Source organism: Naegleria gruberi (genome assembly GCF_000004985.1).
Source record: "Naegleria gruberi genomic scaffold NAEGRscaffold_2, whole genome shotgun sequence".
NCBI classification, from domain to species: Eukaryota; Heterolobosea; class Eutetramitea; order Acrasida; family Naegleriidae; genus Naegleria; species Naegleria gruberi.
The window spans coordinates 421,525-444,986 of record NW_003163325.1 but is presented as its reverse complement, the minus strand read 5'-3'; the positions used below and the strand labels follow the sequence as shown (position 1 = coordinate 444,986).

At 34.1% G+C, this 23,462-nt stretch overlaps 7 protein-coding genes across 7 annotated transcripts; 3 read left to right on the top strand and 4 right to left on the bottom strand.

The window, feature by feature from the left end:
- Positions 1–7: 7 nt before the first annotated feature.
- Positions 8–3,400, top strand: NAEGRDRAFT_77906 (ubiquitin-specific processing protease; the record flags this gene model as incomplete). Its single annotated transcript, XM_002682823.1, has 4 exons — positions 8–814; positions 881–1,952; positions 1,996–2,033; positions 2,077–3,400. The coding sequence occupies 4 exons, from the start codon at positions 8–10 to the stop codon at positions 3,379–3,381; spliced, it is 3,222 nt and encodes a 1,073-aa protein (XP_002682869.1). The 3' UTR covers positions 3,382–3,400.
- Positions 3,401–3,425: 25 nt separating this feature from the next.
- On the bottom strand, positions 3,426–5,435 carry NAEGRDRAFT_61889 (uncharacterized protein; the record flags this gene model as incomplete). Its single annotated transcript, XM_002682622.1, has 1 exon — positions 3,426–5,435. The coding sequence occupies one exon, from the start codon at positions 5,433–5,435 to the stop codon at positions 3,426–3,428; it is 2,010 nt and encodes a 669-aa protein (XP_002682668.1).
- A 2,936-nt stretch (positions 5,436–8,371) lies between these two features.
- On the bottom strand, positions 8,372–9,661 carry NAEGRDRAFT_61888 (uncharacterized protein; the record flags this gene model as incomplete). Its single annotated transcript, XM_002682621.1, has 1 exon — positions 8,372–9,661. The coding sequence occupies one exon, from the start codon at positions 9,659–9,661 to the stop codon at positions 8,372–8,374; it is 1,290 nt and encodes a 429-aa protein (XP_002682667.1).
- A 209-nt stretch (positions 9,662–9,870) lies between these two features.
- On the top strand, positions 9,871–10,788 carry NAEGRDRAFT_45441 (uncharacterized protein; the record flags this gene model as incomplete). Its single annotated transcript, XM_002682822.1, has 1 exon — positions 9,871–10,788. One exon carries the CDS (start codon positions 9,871–9,873, stop codon positions 10,786–10,788), a length of 918 nt encoding a protein of 305 aa, XP_002682868.1.
- A 75-nt stretch (positions 10,789–10,863) lies between these two features.
- On the top strand, positions 10,864–12,225 carry NAEGRDRAFT_45440 (uncharacterized protein; the record flags this gene model as incomplete). Its single annotated transcript, XM_002682821.1, has 1 exon — positions 10,864–12,225. The coding sequence occupies one exon, from the start codon at positions 10,864–10,866 to the stop codon at positions 12,223–12,225; it is 1,362 nt and encodes a 453-aa protein (XP_002682867.1).
- A 717-nt stretch (positions 12,226–12,942) lies between these two features.
- NAEGRDRAFT_56613 (uncharacterized protein) lies at positions 12,943–15,251 on the bottom strand. Its single transcript, XM_002682620.1, has one exon. The coding sequence runs from the start codon at positions 15,248–15,250 to the stop codon at positions 12,983–12,985; it is 2,268 nt and encodes a 755-aa protein (XP_002682666.1). The 5' UTR covers position 15,251; the 3' UTR covers positions 12,943–12,982.
- A 363-nt stretch (positions 15,252–15,614) lies between these two features.
- NAEGRDRAFT_45438 (uncharacterized protein) lies at positions 15,615–23,392 on the bottom strand (the record flags this gene model as incomplete). The annotated part of the gene is made up of 4 exons (XM_002682619.1): positions 15,615–17,287; positions 17,683–21,063; positions 21,355–22,095; positions 22,363–23,392. The coding sequence occupies 4 exons, from the start codon at positions 23,390–23,392 to the stop codon at positions 15,615–15,617; spliced, it is 6,825 nt and encodes a 2,274-aa protein (XP_002682665.1).
- Between the last annotated feature and the right edge of the window lie 70 nt (positions 23,393–23,462).

Genomic DNA, 23,462 nt, shown 5'->3' with positions numbered 1-23,462 from the left:
CAAAAAAATGAACTCAACCACACAACAAGTTAATGGTGAGAAGCAGGTTAGAGGAGGTGATGAACAACAAAATTCAATGACCGATGATCATCACCAGAATAACCACCACAACAATAATAGTGAACATTCCGATTCTTCTTCAGATACAAAAACACAACAAGAAGAAGCAAATAATAATAGCATGGATAATACGACAACCACCACCACTACAACAAATACTCATTCACCAGAAACCGATGAATCAACGAGTAATGGTGGAGATGAAAAGGATGGAACTACACCTCCATCATCAGCATTGAGCGAGACAAATGGCAGTACCAATGGAGAGGATGACTCGGAAGATTATGAAGATCTCCCAACAACAACAGCAAATGCTCCAGCCAAACAAAAAGGAAGCATTTCTCTGATCATTACTGCCAAGAGTAAGAGTAAAAAGACGAGTTACACAAAACCCGATGCTAAAAAACAAAGGGAAAAAATAGAATCAATTGAAAACAAGTCACCTTTTAAAGCAGGAAGCACATTTGTAATTATTTCTTCATCATGGTTCAAGATTTGGAAAGAATATGTAAATTATCCAAATGAAAATGTTGGAAAGAAGAAACACAAGGAAACATCACATAAAAAATCTCCTGCTCCTGGTCCAATTGACAATAGTGACATTATTCAAGAAGTTCTCATTTATAATGGTTTTAGTTTAAAACATCCATTAGTACCAGAATTTACCAATTTTACAAGAGATGGTTCTGTTCTATTCACAACAGTTCTTAAAAGAGATATTACAAGACAAGATTTTGAGTTTGTTTCCGAGGAGGTTAGTTTTATTATAATACTATTGTCAAACTAATTATAATAATAATTACTACTAATAATTATACAGAGTTATGATTTATTAGCCCATTGGTATGGAGAAATTAATAATAGTCAAAAAATCGTCAGAAGAGTTATTGTGGATGGCTTGGAAAATAATCAAATGAGACGTGTAGAAATTCATCCATATATTCTCAATATTTATATGGTCAATGAAAAGGGAACAATCATGAAAGATACCAAGACAACAATTCAAGTAAGCAAAAAATTGGCTACCAAGGATTTGAAAATGCTTGGTTGTGTTCTTTTTGAAAGTACAATAATTCAGAAAACATCAACTTTGAAAAACTGCAGAATGTGGCGAAAGGAAGATTCAAGCGCCAGTGCCATTGCTGACAGTGAGAGTCAAACTCTTGAAAAAGCTCTAATTTTTGATGGACAAAGTATCGTTTTTGAGTTTAAACAAAATGGTGGAGAATTTCCACTTGAAATTTTCAAAAAAAAGCAAGAATCAAACGATGCTAGTGATGAAGAGGAAGATGAAGATGACGAAGAAAAGAGAAGTAAATTAAGTGAAATTTGGGATAGTATCAAGGATTATTCATTTAGTACATTTGGTATTGCAACTCCTGCCTCAGGTAAGAGTAAAAAGAGAGGTTTGTGTGGATTGAGAAATTTGGGTAATACGTGCTTTATGAACAGTGCTATTCAATGTCTCTCTAACACTGTACCTCTTAAAAATTACTTTATAAGTGGACTCTATGCAAAGCATATCAATACAAGCAATCCATTGGGAACTAAGGGTAAACTTGCTAATAACTTTGCCTCTCTCATTAAAGAAATGTGGAGTGGTGGTGCCAACTTTACTCCAACCAACTTTAAGTATGCCATCAGTCAATTTGCCCCTCAATTCTCTGGCTATAATCAACACGACTCTCAAGAATTGACATCATATTTATTGGATGGTTTACATGAAGATTTAAACAAGGTAATCAACAAACCATATATTGAAGCAAAGGATTATGACGGACGACCTGATGAAGTGATTGCAAAAGAATCTTGGGAACAACATTTGAAGAGAAATGATAGTGTAATTGTAGATTTATTTCAAGGACAACTCAAGTCTACTCTTATTTGTAATGGTAAGTTTGTTATTTGTATTTTATTGCTAATATGTATTCAAAGTTTGTAACAAGATTTCAGTCAAGTTTGACCCATTTATGGTAAGGATTTTTTTAAATTGAATAATTATTTACACTTATATAGTATCTTTCAGTTCCTGTTGGTAAATCAATGCCTCACCGATTGGATGTAATTTTATTGAATACAGAAAATGGAGGAAGAGCAACTAAATATACTGTCGAGTTACCAAAGCAATCAACTGTTCAAGTACTTGCCACTCAATTTGCTAAAGTTAGTGGAAGAGACCCACAAAAACTCCAATTCTTTGCCATGGCTGGATTTTCTATTGGAAGACAATTCTCTTTTAATGATAGTGTTAAGATTATTGATCCTAACGCCAAATCAACTCCAAAAGTATTATGTGCTGATGTTCCAGATGATTACTCTCCTGAGAAGTATTTAATTATTCCAATAAGACAGAGATACCCTTCCGAAGAGGGAAAATTCAAGAGTGTGGGTATTCCATTTGTATTATTCGTAAAGAAGGAAATTTCCACAAAGGACTTTTATGATATTCTTTGGTCTCATTTACAAAGAGTAGCCAAGAAATCACCAGAAGACCCTGAAACTAATTTACAACCGACCAAAGAGGATGGACAAGAATATCCTCTTGCTGAAAGAATTGAAATTTTACGTCAGACACTTTTCCCTGCCTTTGATCCAGCCAATATTCCATTTAAATTTACAGTTATTGACAAGTCTGTTGAGGTTGTAAATGATACATGTGGCATTCCAATTCTTTATGATGATAGAGATGATATGGTTAAGGAATACTTACAACAGGAGGATAATTATTATTTCTCTGTTGATTGGTTTGATGTTAAAATGTTGAAAACTAAAGAAACAGTAACCGTTCATGTTGCAGAACAAAATATTACTAACGAGGCCCCTCGATCTCAAAACATTAGTCTGGACGATTGTTTGAAATTGAATAGTGAAATGGAACAACTCGGAGAAAGAGACCAATGGTATTGCCCTGATTGTAAGAAACATGTTTGTGCATTCAAACAGTGTTGTGTTTGGTCTAGCCCTGAAATTTTAATTATCCATCTCAAGAGATTTGGTTTTAATAGATTTGGTAGGGAGAAAGTGAATGCACTTGTTGATTATCCAATCTATAATCTTGACTTGAGTGATTATATGGTTAGAAAGCCAGAAGACCACATGCTCTATGATTTATTTGCTATCAGTTGTCATACAGGAGGTCTCTATGGTGGTCACTATTATTCATATGCTAAAAATTGTGAAGATAGTAGATGGTATTGTTTCAACGATTCGTCTGTTTCGCCACTTACAGAGAAGGAATTGAAAACTTCAAATGCTTACATGCTCTTTTATCAAAGAAAGAGAATTGTAAATGAGGATAAGGTTGAAGTTGCTTTCCAATAAAATAAGTCAAAGTATTAACAAAATTAATCTAAACTTGAAGTAGATTATTTATTATTGACAATTTCAACTGGTCTAATTTTCAGCACATCCATACCAAACTTATTTTCCCATTCTGTATATATTCTGGAACAATATTGATAGGATGAAGTGAATTGTGGGCTCAACTTTTCAGAAAGGCCTCTCTCACAACTTTCAGAAACTCTTTCCAGCATAAAGATTAGATGGTCAGCAGTAAGATCTCGATCAAAACCATTAGATCCTTTGAATCGTCTAACTTTCAAGATGGCTTCACGGTACTCTTCAATTTTGGGTCCTCCCTTCAATAAGGTTTGGAATGCACTTTGATATTCATTGTAGCTACTATTCTTTTCCTTTTGATCCAGTTCGTACATCCATTCTTGGTCATTTACTTGATTTTCTCTAAAGATTTCATAAATAACCATCAAATCGTCTTCCACTGAAATTCTGTCAACTGGCCTATAAACATAGTTTCCCAAGTTTGCAGCACAAGAGTTAGAATCTACAATAAGTGAAATATTCAATGATTTGGCGATGAGCATCATTTGTTCACACAATGAAATGGATCTACTAACAATGGTGTGGATTCTATGCTCCCTAGTACCAATATTACCAACGAGAGCCTTCTGCGTAGAGATTGAAATTATCAAGTTGCACGGCAACTTTCCTTGTTGCTCCATTGTTGAGCTAAAATCAGCAACAACACTCAAAATTTTCAAAGCCATTGTAATCACCTTTTTGGAGGCATTTTCATTATTTGGATCACAATAGTAAATACGTATTCTGCTAATATCCAATAATTGGATATCACCATTGTTTTTCTTTGCAATCTTTGATGAAATTTCAAGAACCTTTTCAAAGTAGAATGCTCTCTCGGTAACTGTTAATGATTCCAAGTCCATGATACGCATATACAAAACTGAGTATTCTTGATAGGTCTTGAACCCCTTTGCAATGTTAGCGATTGAGTTTTCTGGAATTTCACTACTTGCTCTTCCTTTGGTCTCTGCTAATTTGTCTTTTACATTGATGTTTGTCGTAACAATTTCAGTCTCTGTAACATCATTGTCAATTGAATCACCTCTAATTTCCATCAAGATACTGTTAGGAATGAAAGAACGAACATCATTCAACCAAACAACCATTTCATCCAACTTTTGGAAGAGAACTTGGAATTCACCAAACATTGAAAAGTGTTGTCTAACCTTCTCAAGGTCCATGTGCTTAATGTGACCAAACTCAACACTCAATGCTTTGAGAGGTTTCGAAATTAAGAACCCTAAAATAATAGCCATTACAAGTCCAATTACTACATAACCAACTGAAATACAAATAGCCAAGTACAGGGTATCATTGTGGAATTCTTGAACCGAATCATCGACCAATACAATGGTCATCCCTAAGTTAACGTTATTGTAGGAGAATTTTGTATTGAGCATATTGTAGACCAGCCCCTCAAATTCAACTCCGCTGACTGAGATTTCAGAATTGAAATCGAGGAAGGAATTCTGTTTGAGATACGTCATTAGTTTACCAATGTTCAGTTCCTTAATATCATAGATCGATTTAAGAGTGTAAGAATCTGGAAGAGAACTAATAACCACTTTTTCAGTGTTCAAATCTGAAAGAACAATGTAACCCTTTGATTGATAAGTAAATGTCCTCATTAAATGAGCCAAAGCTTGTAAGGGATATTCCACCTGGGTTATTCCATAGAGTTGCAAATTATTGGCATCAAAAATAGGCACAGTAAAGACTAGATTAAATTTGGATGGATCTATTTTAGAGGATGGTGACCATACACCTTGTAGAGCTTGATAGGCTGGCAGGTTGACAAGTTTGTCTTTCATATCTAAATAGAATGCATTGGAAAAGGTACGGTAGGCGGAATCAGAGTGGAGGAGAGTTGAATCTTCAAAGTTTAATGGAATTTTAGTGGAACTCGAGACTATGGTTTGAAGAGGTTGGGAGGTATCAATGGTGATGGATGTATTTCGATGTTCACTTGTTTGGTAAGTGTTCAAATCTGAATTCATTGTTTGATTCATCCAAATATAGCTATTTACAAAATCTGTTGATTGATCAAGTTGGCATTTGTACATGGAAGAAGTGTTTGCATTGCCCAAGCAATTTTCAAAATATAACCCTATCGAGGTAATGTTGTGGTAAATTAAGCGTGAGGAGAGGTATTCTCTGATATGGGAAGAGAGAGCAGAAGAGGAGAATGGTGATGGGGAATAAGCAAACTGATTGATAAGCATTCGTACATCTTGTTGAGCAGTAAAGGCAACAGTCTCTACGACACCTAATCGTTCCTTCAGAAAGAGATCCACCTTGGATTTTATGACACCAATTGTTACCGAACTCAATTCTGATGAAATATGACCTGTGAAGAGCACAATGGTCAAGGCAAAAGCAATACAGAACAATAATATAAATATGAGCACAAACACAATCACCAAGTTAGCCAGTGTTAAGCAATTATATCTGAACCAGGGAATTATACTTTTGAGGTCGTTCGGGGGAGGTGTATCTGGTCTCCCCATCCGTTTGCTTGAGACATGAATAGTGTTGGAGAAGGAAGTTTTGGTAACGGCCCTCACATCAAAACTTCTAGCACTCAATTTCCCTATTGATGATTGTAAATAATTAAAAGATCCATTTGATGATATTTCCTGCAATTCGCAAGCGTTGGGATCCAACGTGTGGTTGTTATAGGAGGGAGTTGGAAAATTCTCTATTGGTGTAACCTTATTGATTCCCATTTTCTAAATTCCCAACAATGAAGATGATTGTATGAATATAATAAACTAGACTGCGTAATTGTTGTTGGAAATGCTCAAGAGTTGATTGTTGTTGTTTTTAATGTTGTTTTGAAAATTGTCCTTGTCGTAGATTTAAGGATGATGTATTTTTACTGTGTGATGAAGGAAAACAATTTTTTGAGGCAATAAGCGATAGGGTATATTGATTTTTTTTTAATTTAGCTTGGATTGTGCTCAACCAGACAGCCACTTTTGTGCAACACTTTGTTTAGTGGAGGTGCAACTTATTTGGAACCCCTTGCAATGCACCACTACATTGAGATGATAGTTAAAGTAGCTTTCAGGAGCAAGCGGCATCTAAGTACAAAGTTCATATATTATACCACATGACAAAGTATATTCACTCATGTTGAGGTTGAAGAATTTAAAGGACGGTTATCAATGATGATTGTGGAAGGCAATATCTCTTCGCCACTAACTCCACTCAATGCATCTACTAGGCGACAGCAGTCGATCTATTCAATAATAACAATCCTCAAGCCACAGTGAAATAGTGGTATCTAAGTGATGTGGCAGGATTTCTTGCTTTTCAACCCCTTAATTCGTATGGTCGGTCAATACCTTGCAACCATTTCCAGAGGATTCCAGAGGAATTATCTTCGGCAAAAATTTGAAAATTATCTGTGCATACTTATTTGAGATTTCAGTAATCTTCACACCAAACCTCATAACTTTGATCATTCTAAATTGAATAATATTAATTAAATTCTAATTATTAAACATAGCCGTCATTGTATATCTTATCTACAAATCCAAGGTATTTTTGTAACAATGTAAAGGTCATGTATTGTGTAGGGTTGTGGCCCGAAGATTTCCCGACTCATTGTTTGCACACCCGTACTAATAAGGACAGACAACCCATTCATGCAGCTGCTTTTGACAATACGCCGAGGAAGCAAATTGTAAAAAGTGCAATTTTATTCCTTATATGAGAGATTCATATGTGTTCATTATCAACCTTGATAGTTAATTATCAACGAAGTTACTCGTGGTAATTTGTTAAAATGCAACATGAACATTTAGATATCCTGTCCTTCAACAAGCAAAGGAAGTGTGGAACAATACAAATATTAACTTAAACCAAAATCTTGATACTGATGTCAACACCTGGAACGAGACCAAAATAAATGTTAGTGGATTTGATTTCATTCTTTGGTGGTTCAGTGTTACCATCGTTAGACATCAATATCATATTCGAAACCAACTTTCTTTTAAATTAAGGTCCATTTGAAAGAGAGTTGCATTTTTGCTTTAAAGTTCATTAAGATTTCAAATTTGGAACTTCCCAATATGAAATTATTGTAACGACAAGTTTTTTTCTGATCAAAAAAAATGGTGGAACAAACTTCCATTACTCATCAAAATAACAATGACGATGGAATGAAAGGAGTAAAAGATGGATTAATTTTATATAATCTCGGAAAAGTGGAATATAATAATTTTGATCACCAATTAATTACTTCCAATGAGGAATATCTATTTTCAAAATATAATCTAGTATGGATAATTCAAGGGAAAAAAGTATACTCCATTGCCAGAGTTGTAAACAAGGTGGTAGAAAGTGAGAGGAGTGAATTTGTTGGAAAATATAAAATTCAATATTGTAAAGATCAGTCTTGTTATCATGTCTCTCCAAGCAAGATGATTCCCATCATGAGTTTATTGCATCAAGAAAAGGTGATTGTTTGTAGAGATACAAGAGATTTCCGAATGCTTGCAAAAACACAAGTTTTCAAATCGTATGATTTTGTACAGCAACAGAAAGGAGGTGTTGATCCAATAATGCAATCGGGAGACTTTGTGATTGAGATTGGTTCTGCTCGTGGTGATACCTCTAAAATATTATTTGAAAATTGTGCAAAATTATTGTGTTTGGATATTTCAAAGGATTATATTGAGGAAACTAAAAAGAAATATCCAGAGATTGAATTTTGGTGGTCCAATTGTTTGGATGAAATGGAACAAAAAAGCATTTCCAAAGTTTGGAGACGATATAAATATGGTAACCCATCATGTGAATTGAAAGTGTTTATTGATATTAATGGAAATAGAATGGTGGAAGCTGTGAAACAAGTTGTAGAATTTGTGAGAACATGTCTCAAACCTTCATTGATTGTGGTCAAGAGTGAAAATTATTATGATGTATTTTAATCTCTCATATTACCAGAACCTTTAACATGATCATCTTTCCAATCTTCCCACACTCTCTTCTTTTTCAATTCCTCTTCATCTTCTTCCTCTTCGTCATCCTTCTTCTTTTGAGTCTGTTCTTGTTTGAATTGCTTGTCTTTTTCTTCTCTTTGGTGCATGTCGATACATTCCTGTCGGGCAAACTCTTCCAGAGATACTGTTGGTCCAGGAACATAGGATCCAAACACTCTACTTTTGATATCCTCTCTTGTTGTTCTATTATTGATAATATTGGATTGAATGGACTGATTGGCGAGTGCCTTCTTTTGTAATGAATTGCCACTACTGGTTGACTTGTTTCCAGTATTGCCACCATTATTATTTGGAAGTAAGATCATATTATAGCCCATTTGTGAGAGAACCCCACGGTTATTAAGAACATCATTAATAGATGTAGCCTTAAGATGGGAAATTGGTTGTCCTGATGTTGAACCACTTTGTTGTTGATACGATTGGGAAGGATGTTGAGGCATGGAAGGACGAGCAGAAACTGCATTGAGCATTCCTTCTTCTCTACTGTTGGAAGCTAAATTCTCCAAAGTGTCTAGAACGCAAAAGTTAATATAATCTCTAATGTTCAACATTTTCTTTTTCACTTGTTCTGAAACCTTCTTGCTTGAATCCTCTCCAAGAGAAACACTCGACAATAATCTAGAAATTTCCAATTCAGACATTTCCTCAACGTTTGAAAATAACTCCTGTGCTAAGGCATTCTTTGTCTTCATTCGCAATACCATTTGACTTCTGTCATTCATCAATTGTTCGAATGCCTTATCCTGTTTCTTGGTAGATTTTGCAACTTGTTCCTCCTCATCATCATCCCTATTCATTGTATGAGGCAATACCCAAGAGAGGTAATCATCATTAACCTGATCATATTGTAAAGCCAAATTTAAAAATTTACAAAAATATTCATTTGCTTGTTTCAATTGAATCTTTCTATTTTTTTGATGCAATTCCATATTGAATGGCTGAGTATTTTCCTGTCTAATTTGCAAAGTTCCCAATGCAATAAAGTATGGAACAAGTAAAATTACTGTTGTTTCCTCTGTCAAGTCAGATCCATCCTCATTCGATGAGAAGGGCAAAGGTAAAAAGTGTTCCGAAAATAATTTTACAATTTTACTTCCTCTCTCCGACGTATTAATAAAATCTGTTGGATTAACTGTGGTAAGAAAATAAAGATAATTTTCTGGTGATTCTTGTTCAGAGAATGGGAGTGTGTTTTGTTCTTCGAGTATTGACATTTTTTTTGTTCTATTTTTATAAAAATCAAATATTATTTATTCATCAAACATTTCATTCTTATTATTTCAAAGAATGAGTGACTGAATGATCCTCAATCCAAATTATTTATTGCAAATCTCCTTAGAATGTTTTTTAATTTTTTTTAAAATTTAGCGCGTTTTCTTATTGATTTGCGTTCATAGCCGTTAGACATTTATTTTAAAATAAAATGATGCAACCACCATCTTCAACCGCTATCCCTCATTCTTCATCTTCTTCGATAATAGCACCCAATACAATGATGATGGAACAGACAATGTTTGCACCATCATCATCATCATCAGCTTTGGCTCCTCCACCTCCACCACCTTCTTCATTTCCTGCACTGGGTAGTGCAATTGTGATGAATTCGAATCCTCAACAACAACAACCACTTCATCATCACTATTCACCCTATCCAATGCATCATCACTCAACTAGTAGTACCACAACAACACCAAATGTTTCCACACTAGGCTTGAATAATAGTGGACCAAATAATGTAGGCCAGCAACAACAACAATTGCACAAATCCTCATCACTCTCATCCATAATGAATTATGATCATCCTCCAGTTTCTCCAATTCTCTACAATTCCACAACAAACAATGCTACCTCATCCTCCACTAACTATAATAATGTACAATTCAATGTATTTGGTCGTAAATTAGATCTCGAAGAGCTCTTACCAGGCTATCCAAATAACAATAACAAATCAGCCTCTCTCTATTCCATGACTAGGGGATGGTATTTGTCTAATTTTGAAAAGAAGAATGCTACCACCACCAACAATGAACAACAACAGGGCAGTATCAATAATACTGCACCATCATTATCAATGAATAATGTCAGTAAAACAATAGATTCAAGCTTGAGTAATAGTAACAATAAGGGTATTGTAATTAAGAAACCCATTCATAATAGCCATGTTATTCTTCATTACAAGTGTGGAACTGATTTGGTGAATCGTAGAGGAAGATTCAAAGATAAGAAGAATCTCATTCAAGAATTGAAAGATTGGTGTAAAAAGTGTAAAGAGAGAAAGAGAGAAGAACAACGTGTGAGAGATCAACAAGAGGAATTTTTATGTAAAGAAAGTGTTTTATAAAGTTAATTATTAATTAAAATAATAATTATTTGAATTATTATTTAAATATTAAATTTATCATTTAATAATTAAAAAATGTTCCTATTTGATCTCTTAACAATTCATCCTCACTCATTTGATAAACAACATCATAATAATGAACATTCACAACACTCGGATTCATCATCGACACCATCATCAACATACAAAATACCATCATCAACAACACCACCATCCGATTATTCGAAAAGGAGAAGACTTGTTCAACTCCTCTCACACTTGAAACCCATTAAAAATCAGGAATTACGAACGAAAATTCTCAACAAGTTAAAGGAAAATAAGATTGATTTATTAGATCATCACTTGTTCAAAATTTCAACCAATGCTCCAATTCTTCATAATTTATTTTCTCACAATATTAATAGTAATGAAAGGATAAAGGCTAAATATTATAATGAATATGATTCACAGATATTATTACATCCATTTCAATCAGTGAACAAATTGACCAATTTTATAAAGAGTGTTTACAATGTTTTGGAAATGGTTGATGAAGATGATCATCACAATATGAAGTTATTAGATAAAGAAAATTCAAAAAAGGAAAAGGAGAAGAAATCATCAAGTGTTGGATTTGATCTACCAATTGAGGAAGAGGATGATCCATCATCAAAACAGAATTTTAATGTAAATAATAATGCTAGTAGTAATACTAATAATACAGTATATAGTATTGATAAGATGCTATTTAAATTATTTAATGCGAGCAGTAATAGTGATGGGATTGATTTTAATGAGAAGAGTTCTGAAAATGAAAAAATCAAACCAGAATATTATACAACTATTGATAGACCAATTACTTCTAGTATGATTATTCTGTTTGTGGAAATTTTATTGAACATTATCAAATCATTAGCAATTTTAACTCTATTAACTGTAACCTATGTACATGATCGATTCAATTTTTTTATCAAACCGATTATTGTAATTGAATTGTCCAAATTGGAGAATCATCTTTCGGATTTAATGTTAAATTTTAGGAAGTATTTCAGAATTGGAACCAATGCAAAGCTCACTGTTGCCAGATTACTAGCCAAGATTAGAAATAATAATCCAAAGAATTTCTACATGATTCTTTCAGTTTATTTGAGAATGAAAAATCTCATGCAAATACCAAAATCATTTGTGAATCAGTTATTTTGGACCATCACGAGTATTTATCTCAATATTTTACTATTTTGTATATTTATATTTGAAAAGATTGCCTCACCTAAATTATTACACTTGATTTACATGTCCAATGACAAGTTTTTAGAAATTCTTAACAATCTCCTCACCTTTGTCAATCACTATTACAAGAATGTAATTGAGAATGATCAATTTATCAACTTGAAAAAACATGAAACTGATTTGGATAATAAGTTTTATTCACAACCATTGCAAGGAACTGAAAATTAGAGTCCAAACAGCCAATTAACAATATTAGGAGATAGTAAGAAGAGACTAATCATACTCGTGAGAGTTATTAAGGAAACAGCAATGAACAATTTTTGCTTGTAAATTGTTTTCAAATGTTCCATTCTGATTAGAGGTCCTTGCACGTATTTGTTTTTGCAATATTGGAAGAAGGTGAGGAAGAATGATAAATGACTAATAAATACAAATAATTGGAATGCAATCACGATCAATAGTCTCTTCCAGTGCAGAATTCTTCTTGAGGCTGTAAATGAATAGTGCAGATATTCGAATGTGTTCATACTATTGTAAACATTATCATCATAATTCACATCTGTGGACGCAACAAAAAAGAAAAATATGGAACTTGCAGATACGATTACTATGTACACTAAAATCATGATGAAAATATTAAAACATGTTAATTGTTTGTAGAGTTGCGATAGGACAGTTTTTACATGTTCAATAGAAAATCTAGCCTCTAACAATGAATTATTATCAAGCACAAATTGTTGTTGATCAACTTCGGAAGATGAAAATGGGGAAGGCTCGTCATCAACATCTTCATAGCTTACGGAAGATGAGAGGCTGTCTTGTCTGGTGAATTCTGGTCGTAAACTCATTTTTTTGTGATTGTTTTAATGAACGTTGTTAATTTAAAAATGGTTTGCCTTAACAATATTGAAACAAAAGTTCTTTAAGAAGAAAAAATACATTTCACACAAAAACTTAGATTTATTTAAAACTAGAAATACTTTACTTAAAAACCGTTAGCATACTTGTTGAGTTCAGCATTACGATCTGGATCAGTACATTGAGGTGGATAATTCATGTCAGTAGTGTGACACCATCCGTACTTCAAACCCATATTGTTAGCAGAAGTCAAAGCAGAAGTATATCTAATTTCAGAAGTACCATCGTTTGGCTTGTACAAAATCCAGTCCATCATGGAGTGACATGAGGAACCATCCTTCTTATTTTGAGTAGTGTAATAATAGACCTTCTTTTGAGAGGCTTCTGGAATAGTCTTGAGCCACTTTGAAGCACCATCAGGACTCAAATCAGTATTTGAACCACATCCAGCACCAAAGACCTTACCAAGGTTAGCAATGGAACCAGCAGCAGAACAACCACCATAAGGAGTACCAACAGATTGCAAAAGTCTAATGTTAGCATTGGTTGGAATATTATCAGCAGTTGACCAATAGAAAGTGTACAAGTGAACACCTGCCATACCACCTTGACTGTGAGCAACAACAGCGAATGAATCCAAATCCTTAGCAACTTCCCAAATCATTTGAGCAAACTTGTCATTGCTTCTAGATTGGTTTGGATCGCTGAAAACAATGGCATTTTGGAAGTGAGAGGCAGTGAATGGATCACCAGCAGAGCAATAACCGTGAACAAGGATAACCTTATGGTTGCTATTTCTAGCCCTAGCCTTGAGAGTGAGTTGCTTTGGTCTTGGACCCATCAACATGGTTTCAGTAACTTGTTCAAAAGCATACTTATCCATCAAGAGATCGTTAATATATGAGTGAACAATGGACTTTTCAGTGAGTCTGTGATTAACCTTCTTGGTTTCAGTATCAATCAAGAGACTGTGAGTTTCAATTGAAGAGACTTCATCCAATTCACTAATAGCAGATGAGGTGTCAACATCTTGAATCTTGATATTCTTCAATGTCAATGGAAGCATAGCGTTAGCCTTTGACAACCACTTCATGGAGAATTGCAATGGAATACTGACATAATCCTTACCGAGTTCTTGAGAATCAGAAGAAATAGTCATACCAAGAGTGTAACAAACTGGGACAAGCTTGGAAGCATCAGTCTTGGAAACAGCCCAAACTTCAGCAAAGGCCTTATACTTCTTTGGTTCAGCAGATGGCAACAACTTTTTAGCTTGCAAATTGACAGTCATCATTTCATCAGCTTGAGTAAAGGAAGCGAGAGCACCATCCTTGACCAATTGAACTTCCTTATCAACAATAGCAATAATGTGTTGAGTGGTACGCATAAAGGTAATCTTTGGTGATTGTGGATCAATAAACTTGGCAGATTTGAAGAGAGTCTTTCTCATTTCTGCACCAACAACACCCTTAACAACAACTCTAAAGTGGAAAATACCCTTTTCAGTAGCAACAAATTCACCACTGAAAGCACCTTGGTGTTCCAAAGCTTGAATACCAGCAAAAGAAGTAGAGTGCATTGGAACAATGTCTTCCTTTCCATCAGGATATTGAACATCAATTTCAGCTTCAATATGTTCGAAACTTTCGGCTGGAATAGCCTTTGGAACATACTTGACACCAATTCTTTCTCTCTTTTCAGCTTCAGTCTTGTCAGTAACACGAGTAATGAAACCAATCTTTTCACCAAGAACAGCATTCATATTGATAGATTGAGTATGAGCAGTCAATGGGCTACTATTATAAATGATCAACATCAAGTCAGCCTTTGATGTATCCTTCTTAGATTGATACTTTTGTTGAACAGCTTGTGGAGCTTGAGAATCCAAACTAACTTCAATAATCCAATCTCCAGTCTTAACTTGATCATTGTTATTAAAGTTGAAAACTTTAGCTGGAACAGAGCTATGCTTATCATAACCCATCCATGTATTTACAACGTGATTTTTAGCTTTAATAGCTTGATTATAATTTTCAATGTTAGCTTCTTGTAATTCGTTAACAACGACATCATCAATATTAACAACTCTCAAATTCATGTATTTAGCATCAGGACCAACAATAGAAATAGCAACATGATCCAAAGAGTCAACTGGAATCATTCCTTGCCATGAAGCCTTGTCTCCTTGTTGTTGGAGAGCAATTTCCATCATGAAAGAATCTGATACCAATGAAGCATCGGCTGGTGTTGGATCAGCAAAATTAGCAAATTCACTTGGAGGTCCTTGAACATTTTTAAAGTATGATGAAGGAATTTCCGAACCATTCATAATGCTAACCATCATCAGGGTCATCATTAAAACGACGGCAATGAATCTACCCGTACTCGTAGCCATCTTATTTATTTTTTATTTCTTGCAAACAAGTCCTACCAAACAAGCGCTCACCATAATAAAAAATCAAGGCAATGATAAAAAGTCCGGAGTTTAAAAAAAGATTGGAAGAAGGTTCACTAATAATCAATTTTCATAGTGATTTGGCCATGAGGTTTGGGTTCTGAAAAAAGAACATTTTATGTGGCATGCCTGTCAACTGATTGTATTGAAATGAATGCAATTATTAAATAGATCTTTGTATAATGATTTTTGCAAAGGCCATTTCAGATAAGAACTCCTCACGCAAGAATGTTTCAAAAGTTTACAAAAAGGGCATTACGGTGGTATTGAACGTTGCAAAGGGTAGGTCATTTTATCACTCTGATTATTCTAAGGTAGTGGTTATGGATTGGTGGTGGTTAGTTGTCTCTGTTGGCAATGTTGCATTATTGAGTTTTAACTTTTCCTTGATATAATTGGCAATAGAGGTAAGGTCAGGTTGTAATATTTGAATTTCAAACATGGTGCAAATGATAATTTCCTTCACTCCATCATTATTAATGTCCAATGAATCAATGTATTGTATTGGATATTCAAAATGATAGGTACATTTGTAAATGCATGTATTACTCTCAAATTGGTAGACAATTAGTTTTCTATTGTAGGTACCAATATAAATATCCGTAATGCCACACCTGTAAGGTTGGGCATAGAGACATGTAATCGAGTCTCCAAACTCGTCACTGTAAATAACAGTAGATTGGATATTGGTCATTATTTCATTGGTATTATTGATTATGGAGGGAGTGGAGGGAACCATTTGATTATTATTATCCTTGACAAAGGAAGTGAGGGGAACATTGTAGAGGACAACCCTACCAACAGATTCACCCACCAACAAACTCAACTCTGTAGGTGTATAGTTTAAAATTTTTACAGAACTAATTGGACTATTCAACATGAACTGTAGTTCAAGATTGGCACCTTTACAAATTTTCACAAAACCATTTTGACATCCCATGACCAATAAGTTATTATTAGAATCAAAATCAATGACAGAACCTGGTACACCTCCTGGTATAATAAAATCATATTCAATAAATAAATTTTCATTGAATCTATTGTAATAATGTCTAATATTACTGGCATATTCATTATTCCTAGTGTAGAGAGGAAGGTCAAATAATTTGAGAAGGATTGAATTATTTTGAGGAGTGAGAATAATATCAGAAAAACAATGAAAATTCTTATCACTTCCACAAATGACAAATATTGAGTATTTTTGTAAATTGGGATATAGAGTTGTTGTTTGAGTGCTCAACTTCAATGGAACATATCCTAAAGAGAATGTTTGAATACACTTGTGCTTGGTTTGATTTTGTGTATTAATATTACTACTGTACAATAATGAATTGTACTTGATATTATTATGATTATTCACAATTTCATCAATATCCAACAAGTAAATGTAGAAATAATTATTAAATTGTTGATTCTGTTGATTCTGTTGTTCATTCTCTTCATTTTCATTCATCTTTGAATGTGACACAAATGAAGAGCCACCTCCACTTGTATTAACCTTCTTCTTTTTCTTTTTTGAATGAATAGTATTCATTTCCGAATCCTCATCTGTACTATCACCTCCACCTCCAGAATCATACGATGACGAATATTGATCCTCATCTCTATTTTCATCATCATCAATATACTTTCTCTTTTGTTCACTATTATCCAATGATGTATTAATACTAGTATTAATTGGTTGTGTGAATGTAACTCCCAACACTAGCTTACTCTTATCATAATTAGAATTAAAGGCTGAGATGGAAATTATCTGAGAGTCTGCTGGAATTCTACTAATATTATAAATTGGAATTTCTTGAATGGGAAATTCACGTTGAATAAATACATCCTTATTATTATTATTTGCAATATTACTGTTAATTGTAGTATTATTGCTAGAATTATTTAATATATTAATTATTGAAGTAGGAGAGGTTGATAATTGTTGCTGATGATCATCGGAATCTAACAAGACATAGATATTATTACTCGTTGCTGTAAATATGAAGGAATGTTCCTTGTTTGCTTCCTGTTGTTGTGATTGTTGTTGATTACTTGTTGTGGAAGGAATAGAATTGTTTGAAAGTCCCTTTTTCAATATGCAAAGACTGTACAAATTGGTCGGATGATAAAAATCATGACAGTTTAAACATTGGGAGAGTGTGAACATTTTTTTAAATCAATAATTAATATTATTGTTTTATTATTGAATAGACTATTTATTTTGATTAAAAAGGAAATATCATGGAATAAATTGACTGGGAGAGTTTGTGATGGAGATTGGGTTTATTCTTCTTCTAGAGTTTTCAAACTACTTTCATTCATCAAATCCTTCCAAGAGAGAATCATTTGCATGAATTCTTTCACTTGTGACCTATCAAAAGTTTTACCTAAAGCTCCTTGTAATTGATGGCTACAAACCCTAAGGGTAGTGAAAGATTTTCTTTGGGTTGGATGTGAAATGTCGGTTCTATTCTTAAATTGAATCTTAATATCGTTAAAGTGCAAATTTTCCTTGATATCGTAGTGAATAGAATCGATTGAGAGACGTGCAAGTGGTGTTTCAGCTCTCAATTTGCACAACTCATCATTTTCCAATGTACTGCCAAATGACAAATTCAAATCATTCAGATTGGCAAATAATATAGAATCATCCTTCTCATAACAATAATAAAGTGTAAAGTCGCTCTCATTGTACCACAATCTTGACTCCAACTCTTGGATGGATGCTGGAATTAAATCTCTAAACCCTTCCTTGATAGTTCTAGAGTGAGTAACTTTGGAAAATCTCACGTCCAATGTATTTTCATTCTTATTCGATATTGTTTCAGCATTATCATTTGGTTGTACAAGTATTGGAGAGACAAAATCTAAATAAATCAGTTTGGTATCAGATCTTCTCCAGCTTTGCATAGAACATTTAACCAAGTCAGTATTTTCATCCTTGTAGGTCTGTTCTCTGTCGAGGTAGAGCAAGATTGTAAATCTCTCCTTCTTGTCCATGTCTACAATATTGAGTGAAATGTACTCCTTTTGCTTTCCCAAAACTGGATTCTTATCAACGAGAATTCTCTTAAAGTAATGATTGTTGGAGAATACACTTTCCTTATTTTCTGCTTTCTTGGAAAGTAAGAAGTTTGAAATTAGAGAAGAATCAGGCTGACGTCTTGCATCTATAAAGTGTAAGAATAGAGTTTTGACATCATTATCGTTACCAATCTTCATCTTTCTAAGTGACTCAAATGTTACTCCCTTTTGTTGAGAGTGAATCTTTGTTGCTCCTGCCTTTGCTTGATAAAAAACTTGTTTCCCAAAGTATGCATACACTTGCATGTATTCATCATTGCTGCTATTGGCTGGAATTTTTTCTCTGAAAGCATCTGCTGAGATCGAGCGTGTAAAAGGTTGAAGAAGAAATCCTCCATTAGTAAGCTTGTCAGATTTCATCTTGGTATTGAATGATTTTCTTACATTATTACCTTCTTTACCTTCATCTATGCTAATATTTAACCGTTTGGTTGCTGGAATTCTATTGATTGTATAGAATTCTCTATTCTTTCCAGATTTATCCTCATAACTTGAAAAGTATACCATTGATGATAAAAAGTCTTTCAAATTATTCTTCTCAACTTCCAAGCATACAAATGCTTGTTTTGGATGTGCAAAAACAGCATAATCATTGTTAATCTCTCGCAACAAGAGATATTTGGCTTGTAGGTATTGATAATCATATGAACAGCTTATTTCTATAGTTGTTTTACCCTTCTTTTTGATTTCGACAGGTGGATCATCAGGAGAAAGAAGACACTGTTTAGACAATAGGTTCAATATTCTTTGAGAAATTCTTTGGAAACTACTAGTTCTAAGAATGTGATCACCACATGATTCATCATCTCCTCCCACAGCTTCATCTTCTGCAGGTAAGACGGAGATAATTTTGGCGATGTTTCTATTGTAACCTTTGTGAGAAAGGTAATTCTTGGCATTATTGAGTAGATCAGTTATTTGAACGGATAACAGACCAACATCAACAACTGGTTGATTGGCTAGTAATTCAGTAATCTTCTTTTGGATGGAACTTCTCAGAATTTGTAAAACCAAGTCAAAGTTTTTAACACCACTAGAAATTAAATAGATAGCATTCAAATCAAGATTAATCTTATTTTGAACGTATTCAGTCTTCTCATGTGGTTTCATCTTTTCAAAGAGTTCTGATATGAGGCAAAATGTTTGATCGCCATACTTTGGTTTGAAAAGGCAAAATCTTCTTGGATAAATCAAAGGCAAGAATAATACTAAGGACATTTCATAAAAAAATTCAATGTCAGGAAGTGTCGTATTCTTATCAAGTAACATGGTCATATCCTTGATTGATACACTTCCAGAGACGAGAATTTTTTCTGGTATTGTTAAATCAACCCAAGGGTGAGAAACAGAATCTCTAGAAATGATTATTCTTTGTTTTCTCATTGCATCTGATTGTGGATGAATAAATGAAATCTTTCTATCAAATGCTGAAGACATTGCTTTGAATTTCAATCCATGGGACTTGATCAATTCACCTGGAAGTCCTCTGAAAATACCAAAAATTTGGTCATCATCCCTCACTGAAAGCAAACTTTGTCTCACCTGTGTATAATCAAGTGTTTGATTTTTCTTTTCTTTTGATTCTTGTGAACTACCTTTGATCATACGTTGTAGCAATTTAATTGGGAAAAGTGGGTCCTTCTTTTGAGCTTCTGTAAGTGGCAACACAAATGATGAATCAGATACAGGAAGGTTATAGGCGAGATTAATCTTCTTATCGGATTGGAACTTGATCTTTGTACAATCAACAACACCTCCGTCAAATTTATGGAAAAGTTCTGAGAAAACTTTCTGCATCTCATCACTATTTGTGAGTGAAAGGGCTTGATCTTTGATTTGCAAGCTGCATTCAATTTCTTTGAGTGACTTGTGTTCCTTCTTGAGAGCTCCCTTCACTGATTGTTCATAGTACAATGTGGCAATGAGTGCCTTAATAATATTCATCTTTTCAGTGCTGAGCACCTTATCAGTTGAGTATTGAATAGGTTTAATTTCTTGCCTTGAGTGTTTGATAGCATGCGGAGTAAGGTTTTCAATAAATATACCATAGGCTCTGTAGAGAGATTGAGAAATTTGTAACACTAAAGAATCAATTTCAATCATCTTCTTCAGAGCAAGCATTTCCTTGGCCAGTTGACTATTAAATTGGCTGGGAGTTATTTTGTGATCTCTCCTCAATGTTTGAAGTTGTTTGAAGCGGTTATAAGCATTGAATCCAGCAATTAAATCACTCTCAGATCCATTATCAAATGAATAAATAGCTCTTGCGCTTAGAAGCTTTAAAGATGAGAAGGCAAGAATTGGCACTGATCTGGACAATATGGAAACAATAATTATGCACTCTGGTAATAAATTCAATGAATAACCAATTAGTAAAAGGTAGGCTGCATTTAACTCGGTTGGAATTAAAGAAAAGAATTTTCCGATGCTAGTAACCAAGTAAGCTTCATCTAATTCATATTGATTCACAACACTATTGGAATCAGTTTGAGAATTTCCCAATTGATGATTCACAATGGCTCCAAGTGATTCAAGTTGATAGTAAGCCTGCTCTAACAAACTTTGATTTGGAGGATCTAGACACTTTTGCAAAACTTCTGATGGAGTTTTGTAATTCTTAGGTAAACCTTTGAATTGTGTTGGGTCATCAACGTAAGCTCCATTGAACATGAGTATTTGCAAAACTACAGAAGAGAGAGGTTTTCTCTGTATTTCTGGTACGACAGAGTCATCTAACATTTCATACTCGTCTCTTGTAATCATTCTAAAAAGAATACCAGGAGAAACTCTACCTGCTCTTCCCTTCCTTTGTTTGGAAGAATCTTTGGAAACCCAATCAAGTCCCATAACTTCTGAATTAAAATTTTCATTCCAATATTTGCCTTTACATAGACAAAAATCAATCACAATAACAACATCTGGAACAGTGATAGAGCTCTCGGCAATGTTAGTACTGAGAATAACCTTTCTTTTACCTTCTTTTGGTGGTAAAAGGGATTCTTCTTGTTCTTGCTCTGCGATGAGGGAGTGAAGAATATGAATATCGTATGGACAGTCAACTGCTGAAGCCCCTCCAATAAAATTAGCTGTCAAATCATCAGCGAAATCCTCTATCTCCATCATACCTGGAAGGAATACTAGTATGGATTGATTTAATGGATAACGTACGTGTAGGTATTCAATAAGACGGGCTCCTAAAATTCTTCTCTCTGGTTTTATGCTGGCTCTCAATGGTTTAGAAAGCAAGGGAGCAAATTGCTGCTTGCTCAATAATTCTTCCTCTGGGAGAGGATTAGAAACAGGGTTGTATAAAAGGGTAATCACATCTTCAATGTGGTTTTCAGTTACGGGATAACATCCACTAGGAATATGAATTGCAGGAACCTTCTTTTCTATGTTTGAAACGAAAAGCTCATCATCCTCTCCATTTCCCCCATTATTTTGTCCATTGTTCTTTGCGGATGAGATATCCATATTAAGGTAACTCTCAAAATATTTACAAATCTTTTCTTGTGAGAGTGTGGCACTCATCAAAATGATTCTAATTTTAGGATTAACCTTGACAATTTCTCTCACAAAATAAAGAAGGAGATCTGTGTCGACTTTTCTTTCGTGAATTTCGTCTAGTACTATATGTGAAAATTCATTATGAAAATTTTCATAGCTTGATGTTGATGAAGAATGCATACCCATGATGATTTGAGTCAAGCATCCTTCTGTGGCATAAACAATTGGTGTATTATGATCTAAAACTGCCTCTCCACCAATTATATGACCAGAAATTCTTCCTTTGAACAATTCATTCAATCCATTCTTGTCCAAATAAGACTTCATTTCATTATTGACCCTTCTAGCTAAACTAGTAGCTGCTAATCTTCTTGGTTGAGTGCAAACAATTTTGATTTTTTTCAAACGGTGTGTATTACTATTCTCAATATAGTGTTTCAAAACGATTTGGGGTAATTGAGTACTCTTTCCACAACCTGTGAAACCTGTTATGACAGTGACTTGATTTTCTTCAATAGAATTGATAATTGAAGATGAAAATTCATGAATAGGAAGTGAATCCATAGCTTTTGGTTTAGTATTTGTATGTTGTTCATTGTTCAATTTGATTTGACCTATTTGAGGAAGTAACTGGTTTTCCTTCTTGGTTTTTGCTTTTGGTAACTTTTCGACAGGTAAAGTCACAGAGCTCTCAATTGAATTGTTTTGTATAGCTTGGCTATTTACCCTTTTGTTTTCTCTAATTCTTGTTGAAGGCTTGTTAGTTGTGGCACTTAAAGATTCTGGTTGAGATTCAATTAAACGAGGGCCTTGAACATTCAATTGTTGTCCTTCTGGAACTGGAGGGAAGTAGTTTTTAACCCTCCTAAAATCATTAGGTTTCTTTTCCTTCTTGTTTCTTTGTTTCCTGTCATAGATGTTACTTGCAGTAACATTACTACTACTAGTAGAAGCTACTGATGATGAAGCTTTATCGTTTGATTCGGAATTATTATCAATGGTAATATTACTTTCCAGAGGATTAAAATTGTTTTCTTTTTTCTTTGAAACTCTTTGTTTCTCCCTCTTTTCCTTCTTTATTTGCCTCTTGAAGGTTGCCAAATCCTTGTTCATTTCCTCCTCTGTAATCACAGATCTTGTTGGAGGTTGTATTGGTCTTTGAATTGTGTCATTATAATTTTGATAATACGATGATGAAGACGACTTATTCACTGGTGGATATGTTGGTTCTTCTGTAGATTGTCCTTCTTGTTGTTGATAATTATTAAACTGTTTCCTCTTTGCTCTAATTCTCTTTCTCTCCTCCAGTGCGCTATAACTTGTTCTCTTGTCAATTGTTTGTTGTGGGACTGTAGAATGGAGAGTATTGGAAAGTTGGAAAGTAGGAAAAGTTGTATCGGGTGTAACAATGATATGTGTTGATGAGACTCTTGTGGTATCATTATCATTGTTTTGACCTGATGATTCACGTGTTGTTGAAGATGATGTGGGACCAGTGGCGAACATTTTTTTCATCCGAATTTTTCAATTTAGATTTTGAAATGTTTTTGTAAGCTATTATTAAATATTAACCTTC